Below are 26,434 nucleotides of genomic sequence, written 5' to 3' on the forward strand. Positions count from 1 at the left end.
TTTACACAGAATATGTAAGCTTACAAATAGTAGTTCAATTTCAAAACCTTTTTTCATAAAGTTGTCGCTTTATGGCAATGCACTTTCACAGCTATTTGAGTAAAAATGTTCTTGCGGGTTACCGTACGTTTCTATGTTGCCTGTTATATGCGTACAAATATATGTCACTAAACAAAGGTTTTTTAAAACTTGTTACAATTTACCATAACGTTTTCCAACTCACTTTATCAAACTGGTTTTCCAGAAGATCTGAAAAAACCATTCACTATAATTCATTATTGCTTGAGCATTCTGTAGGCGATTTTATGAGCACGAGTATTTTTTCAAATATTTCTTAAATTCCCTCAACCAACTGGGCGCCACGCAGGGCGTTATTAGCGGATTCGAAGTTTCTTTTTCCCAATGGAGGAGAGACCAGAGGAGAACCTTCGACCAAGAAACTTTGTCGCTATACGGTTTCTGTCCCGTGCAATATGCCGCGCAAAAAGATATATTGCTTCGAAATTTACCACATCCGTGGTAAATTTCGTTTCTGTGCCGTTTAGGTTTACGCCTAAACAAAGACGCCGGTTTATGAAAACCGGTTTGTAAACCGTTATGAACAAAGACGATTTTCCTAAAAATGGAAACATTTTGTGCAAACCGATTTCAAACAAATGCAGCTCTGGATTTTTCAGCATTTTGACTATGAGAAGTGCTATCCTCTACGTATCCACCATTACGATTAACACGTATTACCGCTTGATTCAGCCTTGGGAGTATTCAGAACGTAGGGTCTATGGTTGAAACATCGGTCCTTTCGATGTACTTCAAGAATCAATGGTCAAACCAGTAAAGTAATTCAGAGACACGACAGTAATTAGAATATATCAGTATCGTTTTATATTTCAGCATATTTATCTTTCCACTGCAGCTTACAATATTCTCCACCAGAGAGCTTGTGTTAGACTTTCCCAAGCTCAGTTTTGACTTTCAGAATTCGGGCCTATTTATATCAATTTATCCGAGTTGAGGTTGATATTTCGACCTTATTTGGTAATTTCAACTAAATCAATAATTAATAATGGTTTGGTGTTGGCCAACAGAATGGTTCATTTAAACTGCGGAATTTTATAAACGATTGGATTTATAGATATGAAATTATTTCAGTTAAGTTAAGTTAAGTTAAGTTTATTGCTCCACAATTAACTCATTGCACAGAGCTAAACATACAATACAATATATTTATAGAAAAAGAAAAAACAAAAAACAAAAGAGAAAATTACAATACACGTATATACACATAATAACAACACGGCAAACATGACAGATATTAATAGAATAATTGCAAACCTTTTTTGATATATATCGCCAAATTGAGAAGGAGTGATCCAGATAAGTTGAAAAGATTTTGGAGTTGACTTTGCTGTGGGGAGCGCCAGAAATATCTAGGGATGAATTTAGTTCTTAAATTTTGTGAAAATGAACACACTAAGAGAAAATGAAATTCGTCACCAACCACTCCCATATTACACTTAGTGCATATTCTTTCATTGCGCATTCTTTCATATGGCAATATCTACCCTTCTCTATAGGTAACCTATGATTGGAGCATCTGAAACGGCACATCTCTACACGGAGGTTTAAAGGGATGGAAGTTAAATAATCTTCAAATTTGAAACCGGCATGATTTTTAAATTTTCTGTTAGATACAGCAATTGGTGATTCATTGATTTTCGCGGATATACTGGTCAGTCAGTCTTTGTCGCAAAAGAGCAGTTAGGTGGTTGATGTCAGGGACTGCCTGGTTCTCCCAGAAGTAACCGAGGCCATTTCTCACAAGGATATTCTTAACATGAATAATCCACTTATTAGATTGTCCATTGATGTGCATATAATAACCATGTCTATTTATTAACGAAGAAATATTGTTTGTTTCATTGACTAATTTTGCCCAAAATTTCACCATTCTGATTTTAACAAAAATATCCAAGGGGTGGCTCCCCAGTTCACCACAGATGAAAATACTAGGGGTGGATCGCTTTACTTTAAGTATGTACTTGAAAAAAGATAACTGGACTCGTTCAAGTACCTGGAGGTTTTCAATACCCCAAATTTCGCAGCCAAACAATACAATTGGTAATACCATGCTATCAAAAAGTTTTAAAGTTATGTCTAAGTCTAGGGAGTGCTCGCTGGCCTTCTTTAGTACAAAAAATAACGATTTCCTTGCTTGCTCCGCTAGAGTTTTACGACATTGGACATAGGATCCTGTATAAGAAAAAATTATACCCAGGTATTTATAACTATCAACTATTTCCAGTTTCTGGCCATTTATAAAGAAATCAGGTATGATCCGTAACCGTCGCTTAGAAAAAATCATCACTTTCGTCTTATCACAATTAATACATAATTTCCACTTTTTCAGTAGGCATACAGGTTATCAATTAAATGCTGATGTGCTTGTGGACTATCAGCGAATAGGACCGTATCATCGGCGTACATGAGTATTAAAAGTTTAAACCACACACTGTTCTGTTGACCGGGTTTGAAGAAGCTTATGGCTGGGCTATTGTTTTCGAGTAAATAACCTTCCAGGTCATTTAGAAATATTGAAAATAATATTGGGGAGCGGTTCTCACCTTGTCTTACCCCAGTGAAACTTTCAAAAAATTCTTATCTTGTTTCATTAGAAAAGACACAGGACTTGATGCCTTGATAAATATTATGGATAACGTTGAGAATTTTGCCTGTGATACCATTATTAATTAGTTTATGCCAGAGTGCTTTTCGCCAAATGCTATCAAAAGCCTTCTTATAGTCGATATAAATGCAGTATAATTTACCATTACTGTTCAAAAAAGCGTCTAGAAGTGTTTTAACACAACCAGGTTGAAAATTGGTTTACATGTACTTGGTTTACATTGTGACGATGAACACATCGTTAAATGGTCACGTGGTTTTCGAGGTGGGTGTTATACCTAATTCTATTATTCCTAATCCGTGATCGATCCACGTAGATAATGTCCCGCTAAGATTTTGTTATAACCAAGTGTTTTACCATACCTCCATTGATTCAGGGGTAATTGCCATAAAAGAGATTTCGTTCGAACGAAAAGACAGAATGTATAGATTCCGCTCAACTCAGAAATAAATCAACGAGTTAAGCGGAATTCGAGTTCGGGTTTTTGACGAAATTGGACAAAAGTTGTTCAAGAATTAAACCATTCTGTATCGATCCTAAATGATCCGAAAATGATCTGAAATGATCTGAAAAGTTTGTCAATTGGATGCTAAATAAAAGTAAATTCCGTTATAATGATAATAATAATGTATTATTTACGAATTAAATTACAATATGAAGTAGTAGGAATTAGTCAAAAATATTGTAAAATAGGACGTTGGACGACAGGTGAAGTTAACATACACTTATTACCTGAAGGGCCAAGTCGCACATTCACGCCCCATTTCATACATACAAGTAACATGACAAAAAAAAAATCAACATAGAAAATATGATAATTCCAGGATATTCAGTATTTCAGTATTTAGTTTGATCAATTAGAAGTACATAATTTCATCTAAACATATTGAGACATGAGATAAATTTTTACAGTATTTCCAAACGACGAGATAGAATGACATAATTTCAGATTCTTCTGTACCAGTTCCAGAGTTTTGGGCTTTTGTGGATTATTGTAAATTGCCTATAATTATGCTTTGTGAAAGTAACATCTAATTCCTTACATCGACGTATGTTGTGGATGTGTTAAAGTTTGTTTGTAAATAAATTACTGTATCGCTTGGGAAGTAGGTCATTTATAGATTTAAACATGAAGTTTAGAACTTGTTGATTATTGATATCGAATATTGTGAGTTGTTTCGTAGATTTGAATAATGGTCCTGAATGTTGTAGGTAATGTTTCTTATTTATTATGCGCATAGCCTTTTTCTGTAGGATAGAGATTATTTAGTCGTGAGGGGTAGTTGTTAGCCCAGACGATATTACAGTATTGTATGTGAGGTAATGGTAATGATTGATATATTGTTTTTAAGGTGTAATTAGGAAGTTTATGTTTTAATTTACAAAGGATAAAAAGTATTCTTCGAAATTTAATTTCAACTTGATGTATATGTTGTTCCCATGTAATTTTATCGTCAACTATAACGCCTAAAAATTTGGCAGCTGTCACCTTTTTTTATTTCTTCATCATCAATGTATAGTTTAATGGTCTTCGTTATTTTAATTCTTCCCGAGAATAATAAAAGGTCTTATCGATATTCAATGATAGTTTATTTTCAATTCGGAGTTCATTTCGGTTACGAGGGTTTTAGAACATCTATTACTGTGTATTAAACTTGTGTCGTATGCAAAAAGGATGGAGTCTAGGATTTTCGCTGATTCTGTGATATCATTGATATATATTAAAAATAAAAGTGGCCCTAGAATTGATCCTTGTTGTATTTCAACTTTAATGGCTTTAAAATCCGATAATGCTGAGTTAATGCTAGTTAATATTTTTTAGAAAGCCAAATTGTTTGTCGGAGAGAATCGCGTGTTTAGTACAGAAGTTCGATAGTCGATTATACATGAGTTTTTCTAGAATTTTGGAAATAGAGGGGAGAATTGAGATAGGACGATAATTTGTTTGCTTCGCATGTGTCACCTGATTTAAAGATAGGTACAACTCTAGCCGTTTTGAGTTTACTAGGAACAGTTCCAGAATTGAATGATATGTTGAAAATATGGCATAAAGGGGCTACGATTTCCGGTATAACATATCTAATAATTTTCATGGGTACACCATCGGTGCCAGCAGTGTTTGAGCTTTTGAGTGTTCGTACTAAATCAATAATTTCTGTCTCGACTACTGGAAATAGATAAAAGCTTGATGGGTTTTGATTAGGTAAAAGTGTCGAAAATCTTGCTAGGTGCTGTTGATACTGTTAGCAAGTTTGGGACCGACGTTAACAAAATAAACATTGAATTCGTTGGCGATAGTGTAAAGATAGGTAGATGGTCAGAGATATCAGATATGATCACCCCTGAGGTGTTGTTGTTGGAGATAGAATTTTTGTAAATATTGTCGATCAGAGTAGCCGTATAGTCAGTTATTCTAGTAGGTACATGGATGAGTGGTTTAAATCCTGTAGATATGACTCCGTTTAGAAATTTTGAGGTCTGGTACATTGATCACTCTTTAATAGATTTATGGTATAGTCTCCTAGTAAATAGCACTCAGTTTTGCCTTTCAATAAGTTGGAGTATTCTCTCAAATTCGGTATTAAAATTTTCAATCTTTGTCCCTGGTGGTCTATATATCGTACCGGTACCCAGTTTAATATTCTTATTTTTGCAGGATAATTCGATAAATAGACATTCTAATACATGCGTATCATCGGAGATTAGATCCGATCGTAATTTGAAATTTACATCTTTTTAATATAAAAACGTTACGATTAAGCTTAATTGTTTTGTCTCTTTTCTACTTCCGAAAATTTACTTGCTGCGAAGAAAAATGTACCTACGATCATAAACTGCTTTTTCTATCGTATTACCGCGGTGAACTTGTTTGGCGCGAAAATAGAAGACAACGAACGCAACGACCTTGCTGGTATTCAGCGTATACGGGCAGCGAGTGAGCGTACTCAATTGCAGAATTAGAGCTCAAGACTAACGAAAGTATATGCTTGGGGTAATCATTTAAATGATTACTCCAAGGTAAGAGATAAGAGATTACTTCGAAGCCTCAATTTCATTAGTGAGCTCAGACAAGTTGTGGACAGCTCGCCCTATTTGCGTAACATAGTGTCCCTCAACTCAGTTAACCCGCAGTTTTAATCACGGTATTTATATGTTCAATTCAAATTTATATATTGTGGTTATTGTAATGTAAATTCTATGCGTTTAATACAGAATATAAGCAGACGGCGACAACTGAAGACGATATGGGAGAAAAATGCAAACGAAGAATTCAAGAGTGAATTTGCATGAAGCCAAATGGATGAGACACGTTATCTACAGTTTATTGATAAATAGTTTTATTTATGATATTAAAACAAATATCATTATTTTCATATTTACACAGATTTACATATTCATTCCATGAAATAACATGTATGTTTAATATAAGAGGTTACATACATGATGGTCGAGCAATTCTTTTTACTATTCATTAGCAAAAAACGAGCTGACGATTATCCAAGTACAACATATGTATTTGCGGAAAGATTTCATATCGGTGCTGGAATTCACATAAAAACTCCTTCATTAAACAGGGGCGGATCTATGATGCGGTTTTGGGGTCCGGACTATTGCCTTCTCATCGAAGTTGCCCTTTTAGTCAAGACAGAAATTTAATCTTTTCGGAAGGATTTGTTCAAAAATATCTAATATCGATGGCGGAACCCCCTCCCCGCTTGTGGCCTTCGACGTGGCTGCTCTATCCGAGAAACGCCTTTCCTTTTCTTCTGGACCCCGGCCTCCCATATTATCCTAGATTCGTCCCTGTTAAATGGCATTAATCCAGTTAAACGGTATATCAAATCAGTATAGGGGTAATACGTATTTTGTAAAACAGGGTCCTGAAGCAGTTATGCCATGCAAGTCCAAAAAATGATGTATCTACAGCGGTCAGCAGATTGAGACAAGACAAATGCTCTATTGACAATATTCCGGGCCAGTTGCACAGTCATGGCTTAGATTTTATCTTATGCCCTTTCCTTTCGATTTTAGAACAGCCCTTGGATGTTTCTGGCCAAAGCACATGAAAAGTCCTACAGTAGTTACAATGGATATATGATAAATGATCCACCTGATCCGCTGTTTGCCAAATATCTCGCTGAACACCTGGATCCAGTTCAACAGTTGTAAGTTAAGATTCGACTCAGAGTTAACTCATTGAAACTGAATCGATTTTAACTCTATCTCAAAACTGTGGAACTGGATCCTCCTAGTCGAATGTTTGGTTTAAGTTGCTACGCCAAAATGGAGCTGTAGCTAATTCCATTTTTTTGCAAATCATTCCAATCTTCAAATTCTGAAGAACCTATATACCGTGTTTTACGATCACAGTCCATGCGGCCGATTAGTAGAAAATCATACCCTGGTATGGGAGCCATGTCATCACATGTACACCCAAATAAATACAGTATATGTACGAATGGAAATTTACACAGAAAATACCAGCAGTAAAACATAAAATATTAGCACCAAAATAAGCCAAGAGCATCCACAAAATACTGCAAGATAAAGTTGATATATGCTAAAGGCTCTTTGAGCTCAATTTCCTTAGCCAGGCAAGAATCATAGTCACTGAAGTGAATGCGGATGTAGGAAATTTCTCAATTCTTTACGAATTCTTATAGTTTAATCGGTAGATCAAGAAGACAAGGTCAATTCGCCCAATGAAAGTCCAATATTACAGTCCAAACAGGAAATATACTTGGCACCAGGCCCGTGCCGAGCTTTTTCGATTAAGATTAGCGCAAACAAAACACAATTGGAGTAGATGAAATTCAGTGAACGGCAAGAGAAGATGCAAGTAAGGGAAAGGAATGGCAAAATACTATTTACACATTTTACATTCTTACATTCAGGCAGAAAATTACCATACAGTGAGCTTAACTTCACGTGTATACAAGCTACTAGAACAGTAGCTGAGAGATGCAATCATGTACCATTTAGAAAACCAAAATTTACTGTCAATTGTCTAGCCGTGATTCCGCTCTCAACAACAAAAAATTACTCGAGACCCTTTATAAACTGGATAAGGGAGCTCAAGAATCAAAATTGATACCACACTGGAGTTCAAAATTCGTATGTCTGGAGTATGGGTAAGGGGTGTCGCCAGGGGGAGATCGGGGGCTTCCCAATGACCCCATATTCATATCCACTCATTTGTCAATAAATTCTTTTTTCTGACTGAGAGAAGTTGCGTAAACATCTTTACATCTTAAAATCGCTCCAAATGCTTGAAAAATTTACTGGGGGAACCTCCTCTCCCAATCAATTTGCGCCACACGCGTCTTCGGCGCTTGTGTTCTGGTTATTACTGATTTCGACCTCTCCGCAGACGCCCGTGATTCATAAAGCAACCAAAATAGACCACATTTAGAGTATGGGGTAACAATCTGGCACCCATACTTGACAAAAAATATTTACCCACTGAATCATATTTTGCCAACATAAACAAATAGGTGGGCCTGTGTGAGTGATTTCAAGACAAGATCAAAATCTTGATTAAGCTGATCCAGTTTAAGCAGTTCGATTGTATGAAGATTCAGCTCTTCATTTGTCCAGCTGATTATGGCTATTCTAAGCAGCAGATGAAGTATGTGAGCAGATAACCTTTAATGAAAGATATTCAGCTGGACCCAGTTCCACAGCTCTGAGTTAAATTTGACTCTAGAGTTAAAACATCGAAAATGAACTAACTTTAACTCAGAGTTAACTAACTCACAAATGTGGAACCGGGCCCTGGAATTCATAAGCAGTTTATACACGCAATTAATACGGAAAATATTCCATTTCTTATGATAGAAAAATATATACATGTATTGGATTGTGCAGTTTGAGCAATTCAACACAGCAAAGCAGGCGAACAGGAGGGAGCATTGATACTGTTAAGTGTAGAAAAAATTACATGTACAGCACAATCTTTCAAGATGTTTAGTCACAAGGCATATTACATCCATTTTCTAGTGTGAAATCACCCAATAGAGGTAGGCACTACATATATATGAATTGGTAGTGACATCACAGGCAAATTGTCTCAATAAATGATGACAATCATTATTAATTCAAATAATACGTTTCAATAAGCCTTCAAAGAAGTCTGCGTTCAAATGAATATATATCACGTTCAGTAAAATCAACGTGTTAAATCAATACTGCATTCAAAAAATATTTGATTACAAGACTGGAAGAGTGACAGAAAGTATTCAACCATCCATCAACGGTTTTAAGTCGTCACATTTCCATACACTGTTCCTACGTGCGTATACAACTCCTTGGTAAATATATACAAGTCTAACTCGAATAGGTCAACACATTACCATGGTACTTTAAGTTCCTTCTCTATTTTGAGTTCCAACTTTTCTATTTCTAATTCATTTCACTATGTGTAAATCCTAGTTTCGATGAGTCATTGACCTAATCATGGCCGTGACTACACCAATTTAAGAAGGTTTGAATACGTAGTACAAATGCAACTAGGGGTCCAGGGACACCATGCCCACTTGGGAAGTGGTTTCAAATGCTCAACAATCTAACAAATTCAATATTGAACGCCCCCTGGTGACCATATACAGAATCCAATGACCTTGAAACTCACCACAATCATAGAACATGTCAGCAGCTACGATTTTGTAATTGATTGTGATAACAAAATATGCCTCGTTACCAATTTAATATGGAAATACTAAGTCATTCTACTATTCAACGCCCCCTGGTGACCATATTCAAAACCCAATGACCTCGAAACTCACCACAATCATAGAATATGTCACGAACTACAACTTTGCAATTGATCATGGTAACAAAATATGCCTAGGTACCAATATAATAAGGAAATACTAAGTTATTCTACTATTCAACGCCCCCTGGTGACCATATAGAAAAACTTATGTCCTTAAAACTCGCAACAATCATAGATGATGTCATGAGCTACAACTTTGCAATTGATTGTGGTTACAAAATATGCATTGATACGAATATAATAAAGAAATGCTAAGATATTGTATTATTCTACGCCCCCTGGTGGCCATATACAAAATCCAATTACCTTGAAACTCACCACAATCATAGAACACGTTATGAGCTACAACTTTCTAATTGATTGTGGTAGCAAAATACGCTTAGGTATCAATATAATGTGGAAAAACTTTTTCCCACTTACGAATGAGTACTGCTGACACCAAGATGGCCGCCAATTGCGTCATAATTGGCTGATGAAAAATACCTGTCTCAGGTATAAAACATCCCTTTCCAAAGAATACCCATCACAAATTGTAATGAGAAATGGCAAACCAGTAGGAAGCTACAGGACTCAGAATTCGGGCCAAAATTAACATTTTTGGGCACTAAAAAGGTCATAGGACGGCCATCTTGAGTCCGACCAACCCAATTTTTGTTATGTTGATGGGCCCTGGGGGGTTCACATATATCCGAAAGATCAAGGTAATTGATCAAAGCGTCTTCAAAATTTCCCTCAAAAAGTTCAAAAATGTGTAAAAAGTGCTGATTTTGGTGAACAACAATGGCTGCCAGTCGGCCATCTTGATTCTGACAGGGCCAGTTTTTGGGCTGAAGATGTGTCTAGGGTAGATACATGTGTAACCCAAATATCAAGACATTACCTTGAAGCGTCTTCAAAACTTCCCAAAATAACTGGATTCCGTCTACGGATGGACGGACGGACGACGGACGAAAAGTCAACGCAATAGCCCGCTGGGACTAAAGTCCCAAGTGGGCTAAAAACAATCTCTAATACCAGGATTCATTAGTTTTGGAAGGGAGGTGCCAGTACTCTCTGGTTTTTAGTTACACCGATTCATACAGAATAAGCACAGTTTATCGTACAGGTATCAACCTCCCTTTCAGACTTTCAAAATTTTCGTGTGAAATCGGTGCCAATCGAAGTGTGGGGATTTAATGATTGATGTCTGGTATTTGCAGCCGATCTTGTTCTCAATTAAAAAGTGTCCCCAGTGGAATGGGTGAAGCCTCGACAATTAAGAACTGGAAGAATGGTGATTAAGTATCGAATTTCTGAGGGGCTGCTCCAGTCCAGAGGTTGATACCTGTGTCAGTATGAAAAAATATCATCTATCCACATTACAAATATGTTTTTGCATGCAAGGGGTAATGTTTAATATGTCAGTAAAGCATTGATATGTTGCAATATTAACCATTCATTCATTTCCACATTTAAATTACATCTATACTAGGCCAGATGTAGTACAAAAATCGACAGCGGTGCCAATACGCATACGAGAATTTCTCATCAAGCATTGACGTCCAAGACGCTTTTTAAATACTGGTATATGATTTTGAATATATCGATTTTAGCACACATGCAATATTGCAGGATTGTAGGATAATAAGATGTGAAGAATAGATAAAACGCAGGTTCAAAAGATTGAAATGAAATTCATTCATTAAATTGAAAATCTAATTACTGTAATCAAATCTAACTGCTGTAGTTGAATTTGCTCTTGTTAGTGACAACTTGTCATCCACTATTAGCACTAATTTGAATAACGGGCCCATAATTCTTGTCTTTCAAAGTTTATTAATTCATGCTCTAAGAGAGAGTCTGAAACTGTAAGTGTATTTTTATTTTCTTTCTAATAAATGAATTTTGTTTTTATTTTGTATATAGCGGGTTTCAATCAATCACATTATCGCAGGATTGACTTCCATAGCTGCAAAGCTCAAAGCACATTGAGTACCGGTATATTACAGAGGATCCTCCTTATAAGGAACTCAGATATATAATGCCCAAAAATTAATTAAGACAGAGGCACATCAAGGGATAAGATTAATTAGATCAAAGGCATTTTGATAGTACCTTCTTTTTTATCAGAAAAGTACCATTTGTGCCGTTGCTTAACAAAAAGTGCCCTTATGGGTTTTTTTCACAAAAATTGTGCCCTTCTTGAGTTTAAGTGCTTCAAAATTATGAGGGTCTAATGGAAGTCACATAAGACCCCGGGATCAGCCCTGCAAGATACAAATAGCTATCACTTATAAACAAACAACTTCAGTCCCCTGAAGTTTGCTGTAACAACAGTCTACTGCAATCCAATTCAGCAAATTGTGAGCGTCCACAATCCAAATATCTCTAATCAATGCCACAATCTTTAATACCCTCAATATATCAGGTTCAGTGTCTATCTCACACAGGGAGGAAGATTGAACTACCATTCTTTGCATCCAAGTACAGCAACTGATTCATTATTCTTGACTATCTTGAAGTGGTGTTATGACATCCACGTAAGAGACTGGAAATCGACCAATAACATCGTTCAGTTCACCGACGAACCAATCAGCTCCTAACTGATCCAGTAAAACTATCAACTCGCCTGCCTATACATACATATAGAAAATATAGAATTTATATTCATTGTGACATTGAGGTAAATTGTTGAATTTTGAGAATGAATAAAACGGTGTCATTACGATGTCATATACAATAGCGACCATCTTTTCTGAATAGATCTCAACACCTAGTACAAACCTTAATTGTAAGTTCTTCATCATTTTGAGCTTCATAGTCATAAATAGCAATGGCTCGCGGAATATCCGAAACTGATGGGACCGATCCGCGAACTGAATCTAGTGTGGGTGGTGGTCCTACTGGTTCCGGTAGTTCGTCTGTTAGAAAAACCAAACATAAACAAGTAATCATTACTGCTAACAGCTGCAGCTGAAAGCTAAATTGGGATGACTTTTTGGGCTGGGAAGCCTTTTTAGTACCTCCCATTAACTTGGTAGCCATTAACTTGGTAGTTAGCTTTGCGGTTGAGTTAACCTCTATAAATTCTAAGTTTAACAGACCTTGTTTTATGTATAGATTGAGTAATAATTTTAAAATGTTTTTTATATGTAAAAATCTACAATCAGTTCACTATTTCTATTTCTATTACGTAAAATTCATCTCTTCTTTCAAGGTATGTAGAAAGGCTTTGCTATCCAGTCTAGAAAACCAATCCTAAATTGTATATCAAAATCAGCTCATCGACGATACGTACCGCATAAATCAACCTTAATATCCACATATGTTCTAGGAACCATCCCATGTTCATCACCTAAATAGCCCATCAACCAATCTTCACTTAGTGAAGCAGTTAGCGTTATTCGATCTCCTTCTTTAAAACTGAGGTCTCCTTCATTCATTCCCGCGTAGTCATACAACGCTATACAGTGTGGCTCTAAATCCTGAATTTCAGAATAAAAAGATGTAAGCGGCCATATCAAAGCAGATTTTTCAAAGTTTGAAAATAAACATATTTCATTTATATTCCTTACTTCCTAATTCATATCGATTAATCTGATATTGATCAATAGCAGAACTTAAAATCAACCCAGTACTTTGATCATGTACCAGTACATTGTTTCAATCTCATATTTGTCTTGGATACTATATGTTTTCCTGTTTCTACATTGCATGTTACCAGCATTTATCGATCGACATGCATAAATGCAAAAAACGTCCGATGATAAGAATTTCGGGGTGCATATTGGACATTTTTTAGCATTTATGCATATTGATCGACAACTATCGGTGAGCCCGAAATTCTAATACCAATCAATCGTACTTCATATGAATATTGAAACATCATGAAACAGCATTGTCTATCATACGAAAAAGATAATTCATGACAAACTATATTGTCTGTGGTTTAAGCCATTGATCATTTGCTAGTTTCATCAATCCAGGGGTCGTCGGTTTTCTTCTGGCCCTATGGTCAGTTAAGGTATTAAAACCTGATTTATTCAGTTAAGCCTAGCGCACACAGCACAAAATAAACACGAAGCTGAAACGATTTATGGCTTGTTTCATGGCTGTGCATTGCTCCGAAACAAGAAACAACATTTCGGTTTCGCAAAACAAATGAACACGGTTTGATTACTTTGTGCATTGTCATCTAAGTGGATAAACAAGAAACACTGACACACAAGAACTCATCCATATCATGAAACGATTTCTACTTTTCTCATTGCTATTGGCACTGTATATTTCTAATTTCGCCATGTGCAATATGAATCGGAGCATGTTTCTTATTTCGAGGTTTTTCTTGCTGTGTGCACTCTAGGCTTAAGTTTCAGTTTACCGCTTCAATAAATGCATTATCATTCACATCGGCTGCAGTGTTCAGCTGATCATTTGTCATATTCCACGATGAAGAATTATCCCGACAATCCTGTGAATTATCATTTGATACCCGATGTCGGTCAGATGGCGAAGTGGGACTACTCTCCAGCGAGGATCCAGCTCCTTGTACCATCGGACTACTACTACTACAACTCGAATCCGCTTCCCGTTGACTTGTTGGACTAGAATCTGTAGACAAGGTCTCTGTATAAGGAGGTAAGTCGGCGGGCAAATGATCTACAAATGTAGCAGGGAACCGGCCCTGTTTACCATTCATTTCTCCGAACAACCAATCGGGATCTACTTGACTTATCACAGTTATTCTATCACCGGGCTAAAGAATATACGAGAAATTACAGTTAGGTAAATAATGTAGAGAAGTGCCCTTGAGTAGAAAATCTTAGCCCACAGCTGTGGAGCAAGTACCAGGGCCCTGTTTGGCATCTGTGGATGATAACTTCAACTCTAGAATTAAACATTTGAAAATTTTGACAAACTATTGACATTTCAACTCGCTTATTCAGCATAATTAGATTCAGACACAAGAGTTTGAACCAGTAAAGGCCAATGGAAGATTTCGGTCTATTTGCATATACAGTCAACCCCCGATATACCGCCCACATCAGTGCAGAACGATTTTGGCTGTATAGAAAGTATGGCGGTATGACGGGTGTGTTTTACTATGTATTTGTATAGAGATGGACATTGAGAAAACCTGGGGGTAGGCAGGGGTGGCAGTGTATGGGAGGGCGGTATATCGGGGTTGACTGTAGATCTATGTTCTGGAAACTTACCAAAATTGAAAGTTCACCTTCAATGCCATCAAACTCATATTGAGCATACACAATATTATCATCATCATTTCTATTTGTATTCACTTTCTCTGCTGGTTCCGGCCATCGGTTCTGTACTGGATTCGAAATGGCATTTTCTGTCGGCCAACCAGCGACATCATTTGACCAGCCGACATCTTCGTGTGGTAAATCTTCGACGATTTCTACGAAAGCCAAAGGGAACAGTCCCTGAACACCGTTCAGTTCTCCTTGAGCCCACTCTGTCTGAATACGCGACAATAAACGAATAATATCCCCGCTAGAGAATGACAGATCGTCTGCTGTTTGAGCTTCAAAGTCGAATAGAGCACGACATCTCGGTCTTGATATATCTAGGTTGTTCGCTGTATGACTAGGTTTTTGCACTTCCTAAGAAATTATATAAAATATCATTGTATCATGGCGAACTATGATTCAAATCAGAGATAAAATGACTGCCAGAATTTGGTAATACATGTAAAACTTTATCGAATCATTTGCAAGACTTATCGGATTTAAAACCAGGTTCAAACTAACAACTTTTAAGCAAGGCCGAGTGACTGCTAGCAACTCAATTCGCTGCAACCGCCAATAATGATTGCATCGCGAAGACCCTTTGACCTATTCACCCTAAAATACCAGTGACACCAGTTGCAATGATTAATGCAAATCATACTTTCTGCAACATGACATCACTCTCTCCCAGTTGCAACATACGCTGTTCCTCTGGCTGACAGAAGTCACACCGTTGCTGACAATAGTGCTGCAGTCGACCTACGCGGCCATTTGCGATCACACTGTGTTTTGAGTCAACTCATCCTACGCTACTTTTGGACCTACGCTAAGATTTTGGACTTAAGACTTGACTGTGCAGCTAGACCGTGGTAATAATCCACACTTGCCTCAGTTCTGTCTTCTGGTAGCGGTTCTATAACTTCGATGAAATTTTTTGGAAACATTCCCTCTCTGCCATCCAGTTCACCGCAAATCCAATCATCATCAATCCATCGAAGCAGTAAAATATAGTCACCTTGCTACAAAATTTTAGGAATTATACTGAAGAGAAATCAAAATAATTTCAGTTTCACAGAAATCCAGATTACATAGAGATATTGCAGCAATACCTTGAAAGACAAGTCAGTTTCGTGAGGTGAATCATAATCGAATAAGGCTTTTCCGTGTGGAAGTCCTTCTAAAGAGTAATTTGAGGCTGGCATTGAAGCTGGTTGATTCCAGGGATTGCTAGAAACTGTTGCGGGAGAACTTCTCAGATCCACCTGATCTGACGACAATTTTTTGTCTTCAGATGAAAGAAAAAATAGTTAAGATTGTAACTGGGTAATCTCATTACCCGTTGAAAATGAAATCTCTATGCCTGGTAACCTCTGGCAGATCAACTCTTGTAAACATACCTTTGAAGATGTCCCATTTTACTTGACAGGATGACGTGTCAAATTGCAGAGATAAAGGACTAGGATTATTGATATTACGATCGACGTTTGACGTATGAAACCCGTTCGAATCGAGACACATTAATTCATCCAGAGCAGACGTGCTGGACGAAGGGGGAATCTTCGGTTTAAATCTACAATATTCAAAATCTCTCAACTAATTTTGCAAAGCAGTTTTAAGTATCTCGGTCACTGATCTTTATCAGGTTTAAAGCAAAATAAATTTCTGGCCAAGCGGCAATATCATAGTAAAGAGACTTTTTCAAAGCTTAGTGCACTGAAATAATACTAAAGAAAAAGAAGACACAGAATTTGTCTTTATGGATTTTAATATTCAGGTATACAGCAAAAAAAGAAACCTAGCCACTAGTGATGGAAAAAATTTTGCAGAAAGGCCAGGCCTCCTTTTCCAAACTACTCACTTCGGTTTTGGTGGTCTTTTAGGAGGCGGTTTTCCAGGACGTGGAGGTTTAGGCTTTGATTTTTTGTCCACGAAATCATTCTGGAACGCTTCGTCGAAGCTATGACCGGAAATTGTGCTTGCGGCCGACGAGCGACGACTGGAAAGAGATGGCACTCGGTCACTGGATACTGTCGGCGCAAGAGGCTTCACCGGGAAATGTTTCTTTTCATTCTGAAGTGCAGAAATATCGATCATATTACTGATTATATAATTACAACAGTAGACTGCCCTTGCTATGGACCCGATTGCCTCGGAATATCGCATGTCCTGAATAAAATTTTTTAAATGTTCCTACTTGAATTCATTTGTACATGGTGTAGAAAGTATATGAGATTAGTATTAGTATATAGATCAACAATTGTATTTTAAGCATTAGCTTCCGCTAGTGTTCTGTAGTAGCTTTATGAAGCTACTACAGAATAGTAGCTAAGGTCATACGTCAAATGAAATAGTTGTACTACTCATCTTGTTGTATTTACTTGAACTCATGCGATGATGACCAATTGTCACATTTGCTTCCCTTGGGAGAAAATTTAATGATCATGCAAGATTCCAGACAAGCAGTGTACCGTACCGGTTTCTACCTAATGGCAGTACATTTTACAATGACATGCACCAATATGTAAATATATATTGCAGTGCAGTAATGCATGTATCAAACTGTAGACTGGATCCAACCAATCACACAACTCTACTTAAAACCATATCACTTCAGATATATAGCATATTCAGTCAAGCCGGCTTAAGTTGAATTTCTGCGCTAGTCATATCAAAATGTTTCAGCCCATTTTGCATACCAGTATCATTTGCAATGTTCACTACTTGGTAATTCGAGTTGGACAAAATGGTCAGACTTAAACAGACTCTACTGTATTAAGCTGATGTTTTGTACTTCTTACAATGTTTCTTAAGGCTGGCTTATGTCGACAAGCAACTCGACAATATTTTCAGCTTAAGAAAGAAACTTTGGTTCTTTGATTCAAGCAATAGCCATTTTTGTATGAGGTTTGGACGATAGCATCTTGTAAGTATGGTGTGATATAATGTGAAGTCCTCAACACATATGACATGAAGCCTGATGAAAATGGAGGAATGACAATAACATATCGAATGTTGGGTGCATGCCACAGATTGATATATGCAAGCTCAAAATTTAGACTCATGAAAGTGCTTACTACGAGGGAAGAAGGTATATATTTCATGCAATGACTCGAGGACTGAATGTCATTCTAATTTGAATTTACCCGCATTTGTGAGCGATTAGGTTCAGAAAGAGGAGCTTTATTTTCTGGTGGAACCGGTTTTCCACGAGTTATTCTTCTCGTTACTGTAGTCGTGGTGGTATTCTTGTCCTTTTGTGCGGCACTCGCAGCCACACCTGCGACTGCACCTGCCGCTGTGAGTACCCCGATACACATCGGTAACGGCAGAATAATAGGAACTCCGGCGAGCGAATCATTTTTCTTCACGGCGGTCGCAGTTGTGGTCGTTTTTGTGACTGTTCTTTTGATAACTTGAGGTCGGGGAGTGTGATCGGATTTAACCGTATCTGATGTTTTCGGGATAGCTGTATTCGGATTCGAATTATGAGAAAGTCGTGCACGGGAGATCTGCTCGTTTTGGCGATTTTCAAGGATTTCAAGATTGGTTTGTTTATTGTGGTTATATTCAATCATAGAAGCAGGTCTAGGTCGGACAGAAGGAGGGCGACATCGCTGGGTGCGTGGTGTTGATGCCGGGGAAGGTTTACTCCTTACATTTCCAATTTCTGGTGAGAAGTCGATTAGCGATGCCGATGGTGGAGGTGCCTACAATAAGAGCAATTCAAAATGAAAAAATTAACTAAAGATTGCACGGATAATCTTTTTAAAGATTCTTGCTCGTGATTGTTTTGCTAGTACTTACAGTGACTGATGACTTTTTAGCAGCGGGCACTGGAAGAGAAAAATATTCGAAGGTTTATTTCATAACACGGTGTGCCGCTTTCATTTTCAATATTTACATGAATACAGACCATATAATATAGGCCAACCGTTCCATATATTTATCATCGTAATTTTATCAAAGGAAAGGAAAATATGCATCAAAATGCAGAAAATACAGCTACGATTTTCAAAATTGTAACTATTCCTTGCACTTTTGAATGCTTAGCATCTATGACAGTCACACAAGGATGTGATAGGTTTCGGTGGTATTGTGAGCAAATTTTTATCCTTTAACAATACCTAAACTCGGTTCCTAATTTGGTAACTACCTAATAGGGTAAAAACAAATAAATACAAACTAGGCACAACTTTCTCATTGCCTATTTCTCGAAATTGAAGGAGTTGTAAGAGAGTTTTGGGAATTTCATTCATATCAAAGGAGTTTCAAGCACCATTAAAAAGTATTTTGAAGGAGTTCTTAAGGAATCAAGGAGTGCTAGGGACCCTATTATTTCTCCGCAAATACTAGCCACCCCTGAATTTATATTGGTTAAAGAAGCAGCTATGAAAGGTGCCTGGACATCAATAAGGGAATATAAATTCTATAAAGTTTCCTCATTACACTGCGAAAAGAGAAATCTTTACCTGGTGGTTTTTTCGGGCGAATAATAGTTGGTTTTTTAGCATCAGTCTGTACAGATTCGGGATAAAAAATAGACTCGGGTTTCGTTGGTTTAGCAATGACTTTTGGTGGCGGGTTTATAGGTGCTGTCTTCAGCGGTGCGCTGTCACTACGAAATCCTACTTCACTCATTGGCCGAGCATCAACTACGGTGATTTCGATTTTCCTGAAACATTCACCAAGAAAAAATTCCTTGCCGGAGTACGTAAAGGGACAGAAAAACACATTTTTGCTTCTCATTCAGAAATGATAGATTTACCTTTTATCAGACGAACCAGGTTTGGAGGCTGGAATTGGTTTTGGAGCTTTGAACAATGGATTGTCAATAGCACCTAATAACGAATAGAAACGAAAAAAAATATCGAGAACATGAGATTGTAAGCAAGACAAGTCCAGCTTGAACAGTAGAAATAACATTACGGATCGAGTTGCATAGTTCTCAGCTAAAATTTGAACGTCGAAAATGAACTAAAATACTAAAACTTTTAACAAGAACTGTGGAAGAATAGTTTCATTGTTGATAGTGGTATGTCAACTGGTGATCACAATCCATACACTTTCAAATACCCTGCGACTTCCTAGTAAAAGCAGAACTTTCCCGGCGTTCTGATGAATGAACGGAAGTAAGGAAGACCCAAGTAGTAAGCAGAAAACCTTCCCACTTTCAGCTAAAAAATCTTCATAGGAATTGACCAGGAGTTGACCATATGAAAAAAGATTGTAAACATTGTTAAGTTCTAATGACAGGTATGGAGACCATAAATTACAATTCACAGGGAAAACAAGCGGACAAAATAAATACTATTTCTCTGCGTTTTATCAAATTTTCAGTGTTTCCCTGTTTTCCAGAATCGTGGTCACCCTGGTCTGGTACATCTTACTAGGACAGGATTTTGTAACGTGACAATCTTACATGGAAATGGCGGAATAGCCGAAGACACTCGTAGGTGGTAAACAGATACACATGAAACTCATCACAAATCTTAATGTTTAAAAACGATATTCTTACATATCAAAGATTAGACACAGATCAGAAATTGTGTACAATGTTTTGGACTCTCACTAGAGACTACTGTCTGCCGAAATGCAGCGTCATCTTAGTTTTTGATCATCAATAAGTATCGTTTTAAAATTTGAAATATGTATAGGAAAGCCTATTGGGTTTTATACACGATAATTGAACTTTTTATTCAGTTAAATTCTAAAAGTCACCATGGATATAAAACAGTGTATAGGCCTGCCCGATGATGGCTGTATTCTGGTGGAATATTCATCATTAGGCTAATGGGAGGATTTAGATACAAGACCATTTCAAAACCTTATCCGAAGAATCAATTTTTCTAGCGATTACAGTGTGTCAATTGGCAACTCCATTAGTGGTTTTACACGATCCACCGCGGCACGAGTGTCTATTGTTAAGATGGATAGATGGGTTAAAGAACTAATTGGGCCTAGAAATAATCAGATAGCCTACAAGAATGCATTAACAATCAGTTAGTATGTGAAGATAACCTGTCACATTCAGTGGCGGATCAAGACTGTATTATTTTGCTATACTACCGTACTCTAACTCGAAATCAATATATTTGATATTTTCTGCTGCCTGATACAGCTATGAATTCAACAAACATTTGCAACTGAATCCAAAAATTAGCAAAGGCTTAAACCCTCATAGAAATAACACTAATAATAATTCATCTTCTTATATAGGCTAGTGCACTCCTAAAAATTGTAATCAGTGCGCTCTACATCGGTACAAAATAAACTTGAGCTGATAAATAGTAATCGAAAACACTTGGAGAATAAATGTTAAGTTAAAACTTACAGGTAAGTAAGATTAATTGCGGTTATAAGTTTTCCTTAAAAAAAAGTATGTTTTCAAATTCATCTTAAAACATTGAACTGATGAACTTTTTGTAGTTGGTTCCACAAGACAGGTGTTATAGATTGAAATGCCAACTATTGTTGATTATTAGGCCTTACGCACCCGATGTTTAAGAAATGTGTATTAATGTACCAAATATGTATGACGTGTGAATTTCCAATTTCTTTGTATGAAGTTTTTTCTGGGACCCTCTAAATTTTGCATTAAGCCTCAGCTACTCGTCTTTTCGGGGGGATACGATGAGTGCCCTTTTCGAGATCTATTACCTGTGTCACTGGGAAATATATGAAGCTGGATAAACTGCTATCTTATTTCCACAGAAAGGGGTTTGAATAACTGTAAACTCACCATAAGTGCGAGGCTGTCCTGGTTTACTAGGAGGTGGAGGAGCTTTTCTGGTTGGTTTCGCATCTCCTGAAAATAATAGACAGTTCTGACAATCATATCACAGACATTAAAATAATATGGCGAAATAAACTAATGCATAAGTAAGATAAAATCATAAAAAAAGCTCTCAAGTCGAAGGAAGATGTTGGGTCCTGTCTATAGTGAACTGACATTAATCTCAGTGTAGAGTTAACAAATAACTAGGGGTCCAGGGACACCATGCCCACTTGGGAAGTGGTTTCCAATGCTCAACAATCTAGCAACTTCAATATTCAACGCCCCCTGGTGACCATATACAAAAACCAATGACCTTGACACTCACTACAATCATAGAACATGTCAGCAGCAGCTTTTACAATTGATTGTAATAACAATATATGCCTCGTTACCGATTTAATATGGAAATACTAAGTTATTCTACTATTAAATGCCCCCTGGTGACCATATGCAAAACCCAATGACCTTGTAACTCACCACAATCATAGAACATGTCATTAACTACAACTTTACAAGTGATCATGGTAACAAAATATGCCTAGGTACCAATCAAATAAGGAAGTTATTCTACTATTCAACGCCCCCTGGTGACCATATAGAAAATCTAATGTCCTGAAAACTCACCACAATCATAGACGATGTCATGAGCTACAACTTTGCAATTGATTGTGGTAACAAAATATGCATAGGTACAAATATAATATAGAAATACTAAGTTATTGTATTATTCAATGCCCCCCTGGCGGCCATATACAAAAACCAATGACCTTGAAACTCACCAAAATCATAGAACACGTTATGAGCTACAACTTTCTAATTCATTGTTGTAACAAAATATGCTTAGGTATCAATATAATGTCGAAAAACTTTTTCCCACCTACGAATGAGTACTGATGACACCAAGATGGCCGCCAAATGCGTCATAATTGGCTGATGAAAAATACCAGTCTAAGGTATAAAACATCCCTTTCCAAAGAATACCCATCACAAATTGCAATGAGAAATGGCAAAAGAGTAGGAAGCTACATGACTAAATTGACATTTTTGGGCACTAAAAAGGTCATTGGACGGCCATCTTGAGTCCGATCGACCCAATACTTGATACGCTGATGGGCCCTTGGGGGATTCAAATATAAACGAAAGATCAAGGTGATTGATCAAAGCGTCTTCAAAATTTCCATCAAAAAGTTCAAAAATGTGTAAAAAGTGCTGATTTTGGCGAACAACAATGGCTGCCAGTTGGCCATCTTGATTGTGACAGGGCCAGCTTTTGGGCTGAAGATGTGTCTAGGGTAGATACATGTGCAACCCAAATATCAAGACATTACATCGAAGCGTCTTCAAAACTTCGCAAAATAGGGCCTAACTGGATTCCGTCTAGGGACGGACGGACGAAAAGTGAACGCAATAGCCCGCTGGGACTTAAGTCCCAAGTGGGCTAAAAACCCACAGTAGATATATAGAAAAGTTTATTATCTGACAGTTTCGGGGTTACTTCTAAACCTCATCATCAGAGAAACTAAAATGATGCAATAATGAATTAGGCTACAGCAATACAAAAATATAGTGGTCACTAAGGAAGGAGACCAGGAGCTAAGAAACAATCACTGAAAAGGATTATGTAGCAGATATGTACATACCATATAATATGTATTTAGGTAAGAGTTGTTACGGGGGGGAGAAACCTGTATTAGAATTTTAAGAAAGAAAAAAAATATTTTGCTTATCATTTCCAAATCGATTTTTGTGCCAAATTCTCAAACTTAAGTCACAAACTTGCGTCAGTCATATTTTTCTTATGGTCCAAACGATTAGAAATGCTGTAAGTTGGAGACTAGGGCTTAAACAAGTTGAGGTATGTGTGTAGGCCTCGACTTAGCAGTATTTATACATGTATAAGATAAGTCGATACATGGTACTTAAAGCTCTGTCTCCTTTGAGTTGCAGTTATCTGTATGTAAGTTTATTTTGAGCTGTGGAAAATTTTTCAGTCCCAAAACATCGGACTAAACCGTAGTTTACTGTATGATATATGCCTACAATAAATCCGAATGGCTGTTTACAATAATGCCAATAATTGCTTGTTGCTATACTTTATGTCACTAGTATTCGTTTGTTTTAATACTAGGTATAATCAGAGGCAGATAAGGATTTTGGATCTGGACAGTTTGCTGTGCATTTATTTCTCAACCCTCAGAAAATCCTAGGCCTACTCATCCACAGAATCTATGAACGGAGTGTTCAAACAGTACATATGATTTTATGGGGGGTGGGTAATAAGAAATAGGCCTATGTACTAACTTTGTATTTCGGAGAAAAATGAAGGCCTACGTACTTTTCACTGTTTAAAACATGTAAGGTATTTTGTGGATGATGAATATCCTAAAACATGTAAAAAACTGTCTGATGCAAAAGTAAATGAATCACAGCATCCTACTTCCTATATAATATCGAGTTGATAATAGTGTTGTTTCAGTATGTACCGATTATCATCAGTGAAACAAGTTACAGGATCGAACAAGGATAAGGGTTTACAGCTAAGTAGGCCGTATGTACCTATTTGAATGCTCCTTAACCCTTTCAGTGTGTCTAAACTGTGCAATGTGTAAATTTATTTTTTAACACACTCAACCCGCTAAGCGCCACTTAGGACATTACGAGCGGTTCAACGTTTCTTTTTCCCAATGGGGGAGAGACCAGAGAAGAACCTTCGACCAAGAAACTCTGTCGCCACCAGGGTTTGAACCCATAAACCCCGGCTTAACCCACTCGGCCACTGCGCCTCTCAAATCAGCATTGATGAACTTAGCTAGTGCAACGTGTCACGGTGGTGTGTTGATATTAGTCGTTAATAGTTTTTAGGTCTATCTCTATTGAAAGATGGCGGTACCGGTCAAATGTAGTGGAATATCAGTTACTAACGATACACCATGCTGTACTACCTGTTATTCAATACACTGAGATATACATCGAGATATAACTTTTCTCGATCTAGACTATTGAAAGCGTATTATTATCTGGCGTCTGAAGTGGGAAATGATAAAGAACGTCCTCAACCTAATGATTGCAATATTCACTCAGCTTAAGTGCAGCCCCACCACCTGCGGCTGCAAAGTATTTTATTCTTGCAAAGGTTCGACTGCAAATAGGGCCTAATCTGTCATTATTACATTGGTAACTATTGTAACGGGGCACGAGCACTACTAAATGCTTTTCAAGACCAGCCACAGACTATGATACACTAGACGCAACTTTTGAGCAGTTGACGTAAACATTGGTACCAGAAATCTTTCGAAAAGTCGATATATTTGAGAGTTTGTCTGCATACCAAACGATCTACTACGGGTTTTTCTCAGCTAGGTAGGCCTACTGTCCTACTAATCTACTTATTGGAGGGGCAACTACCTGCCTCTATTCTTTATATAGTCTACCCTAGTCAGTAACCGGTCTGTGGTTTAGTTTCACGATCGGATAATTTTCACAAACCACGCCCATGGATCATTCATTTATTTAGTACGCATAAAATGTGCATTTTTCAACCCCCCTCCCCCTCTACAGCTCTATAGGCCTATGCAATATCGACCATTTTTTCATATACATTAAGTATAACAGTACGCAATTGCACTGACCCCTCCCCCCTTCCCTAATGCGTACGAATGACCCCCGTCTGATTATAGAAGCTTACCACCAAAACCTGCCCTGCCCACGCCCCTCTGTGGTGGCGGCAACAACCAGCAGCAGAGCAGTTGGCTACTTAAAAAATGAAGAGGTGTGTCAATTAGCCTAGCTAGAGAGAATAAGTTTACAGAGGATTAAAGAGAGGGAGGATTGATAGGACTATTTCTTTTTCAAAATTTAGATCAATCTCATGACTTACTTATTAATAGTAGTACAGTAAGTCTAAGACTAAAAAAAGGAAGGTTTTAATCGTAGACATAATTACACAAATCAAAAACAAATTGCCGAATATTACCTGCATATATTGGCTGCTCGTCAAACTTGTTCCACGACATGGTTCATGTAATAAAACCGCTTCATTAGACGCGTCTTCTTCACAGATTAATCAGATTTTCGATCGTTTTTTTTACTTCCTGGAACTGTGTTATGATTTTTGGCAGCCGGCTGCTGCTGCCGCCTACTAGCGGTACGGCGCATTAAAATAATTTTTAGGTTCGAGCCCTGCAATTTAATCAGTTCATAGATCCGGATTGTGTGGGGTTCGACTATTTCACATGGCTCAGGATGACCTTTTTATCAAGTACGCGATCTTTGAAAATGGCGGCTTTTTCAATCGGATTTAGGGTCTAGAGGTCCCAGGCGGTTAGGGTAAGGTGTAGAGTTTTAGGATTAGGCATTATAATAGGGTAGGTTAGGGTAAGGCTAAAAGTAGTAAGACAGGAGCGATTCCGGCAGTTCGGCTTTGTGGCTCAATTGGTAGAACATTACGCTTGCACTCTTAAGATGTTTTTAAGGTCGAATCCCAATTTTCATTGTTCTTCTAATCTTTGTAATTTCCTAATTTTGATATAAAGGTCATCCTGAGCATTGTGAAATAGTATGTATGCATATGGGTGTATGTATGTATGTATGTATATATGTGAATGTATAGGTCGACCAAAAATTATATTCGGATAAGATCAAAATCCCAATTCAACTGATCCGCATTATTCGGGTCTACTACCGCATTGGTGATTTCCCTACCATCCGAAAAAAAAACAAACATAACAAAACAAATCATTTTCTTCTTTGATTATTCGTTTTCATATATTAATTTATTATTCGTATTTAAAATAGAAATGTAGACTTTTTGCACATTTTTGTCACCGAGAACACGTGATGCCCGGGCGCGCTTCTTTTCATTTCGTATGAGATTACAAAAACCGGATCTATTCAAATCCCGGCCGCGGACGAAAAAAGTTTTTTAAACGGAATCCAATCGAAAATCCTTCCGAAAGTTTTAAAAAAACCACTTG

General features: G+C 37.3%; 1 protein-coding gene across 1 annotated transcript; it reads right to left on the reverse strand.

Moving 5' to 3' along the window:
* Window positions 1-5,973: 5,973 nt before the first annotated feature.
* Window positions 5,974-25,553, reverse strand: LOC141905377 (intersectin-1-like). Its single transcript, XM_074794220.1, has 15 exons — window positions 25,435-25,553; window positions 21,426-21,491; window positions 19,452-19,524; window positions 19,156-19,358; window positions 18,491-18,519; window positions 18,343-18,393; window positions 16,545-16,756; window positions 16,084-16,256; window positions 15,796-15,971; window positions 15,574-15,705; window positions 14,654-15,061; window positions 13,819-14,193; window positions 12,736-12,922; window positions 12,222-12,358; window positions 5,974-12,070 (listed from the first exon to the last, which is right to left on the reverse strand). The coding sequence occupies exons 1-15, from the start codon at window positions 25,472-25,474 to the stop codon at window positions 11,939-11,941; spliced, it is 2,394 nt and encodes a 797-aa protein (XP_074650321.1). The 5' UTR covers window positions 25,475-25,553; the 3' UTR covers window positions 5,974-11,938.
* Between the last annotated feature and the right edge of the window lie 881 nt (window positions 25,554-26,434).

The sequence above is a fragment of the Tubulanus polymorphus genome, chromosome 5, assembly GCF_964204645.1.
Source record: "Tubulanus polymorphus chromosome 5, tnTubPoly1.2, whole genome shotgun sequence".
In the NCBI taxonomy this organism is placed as follows: Eukaryota; Metazoa; Nemertea; class Palaeonemertea; order Tubulaniformes; family Tubulanidae; genus Tubulanus; species Tubulanus polymorphus.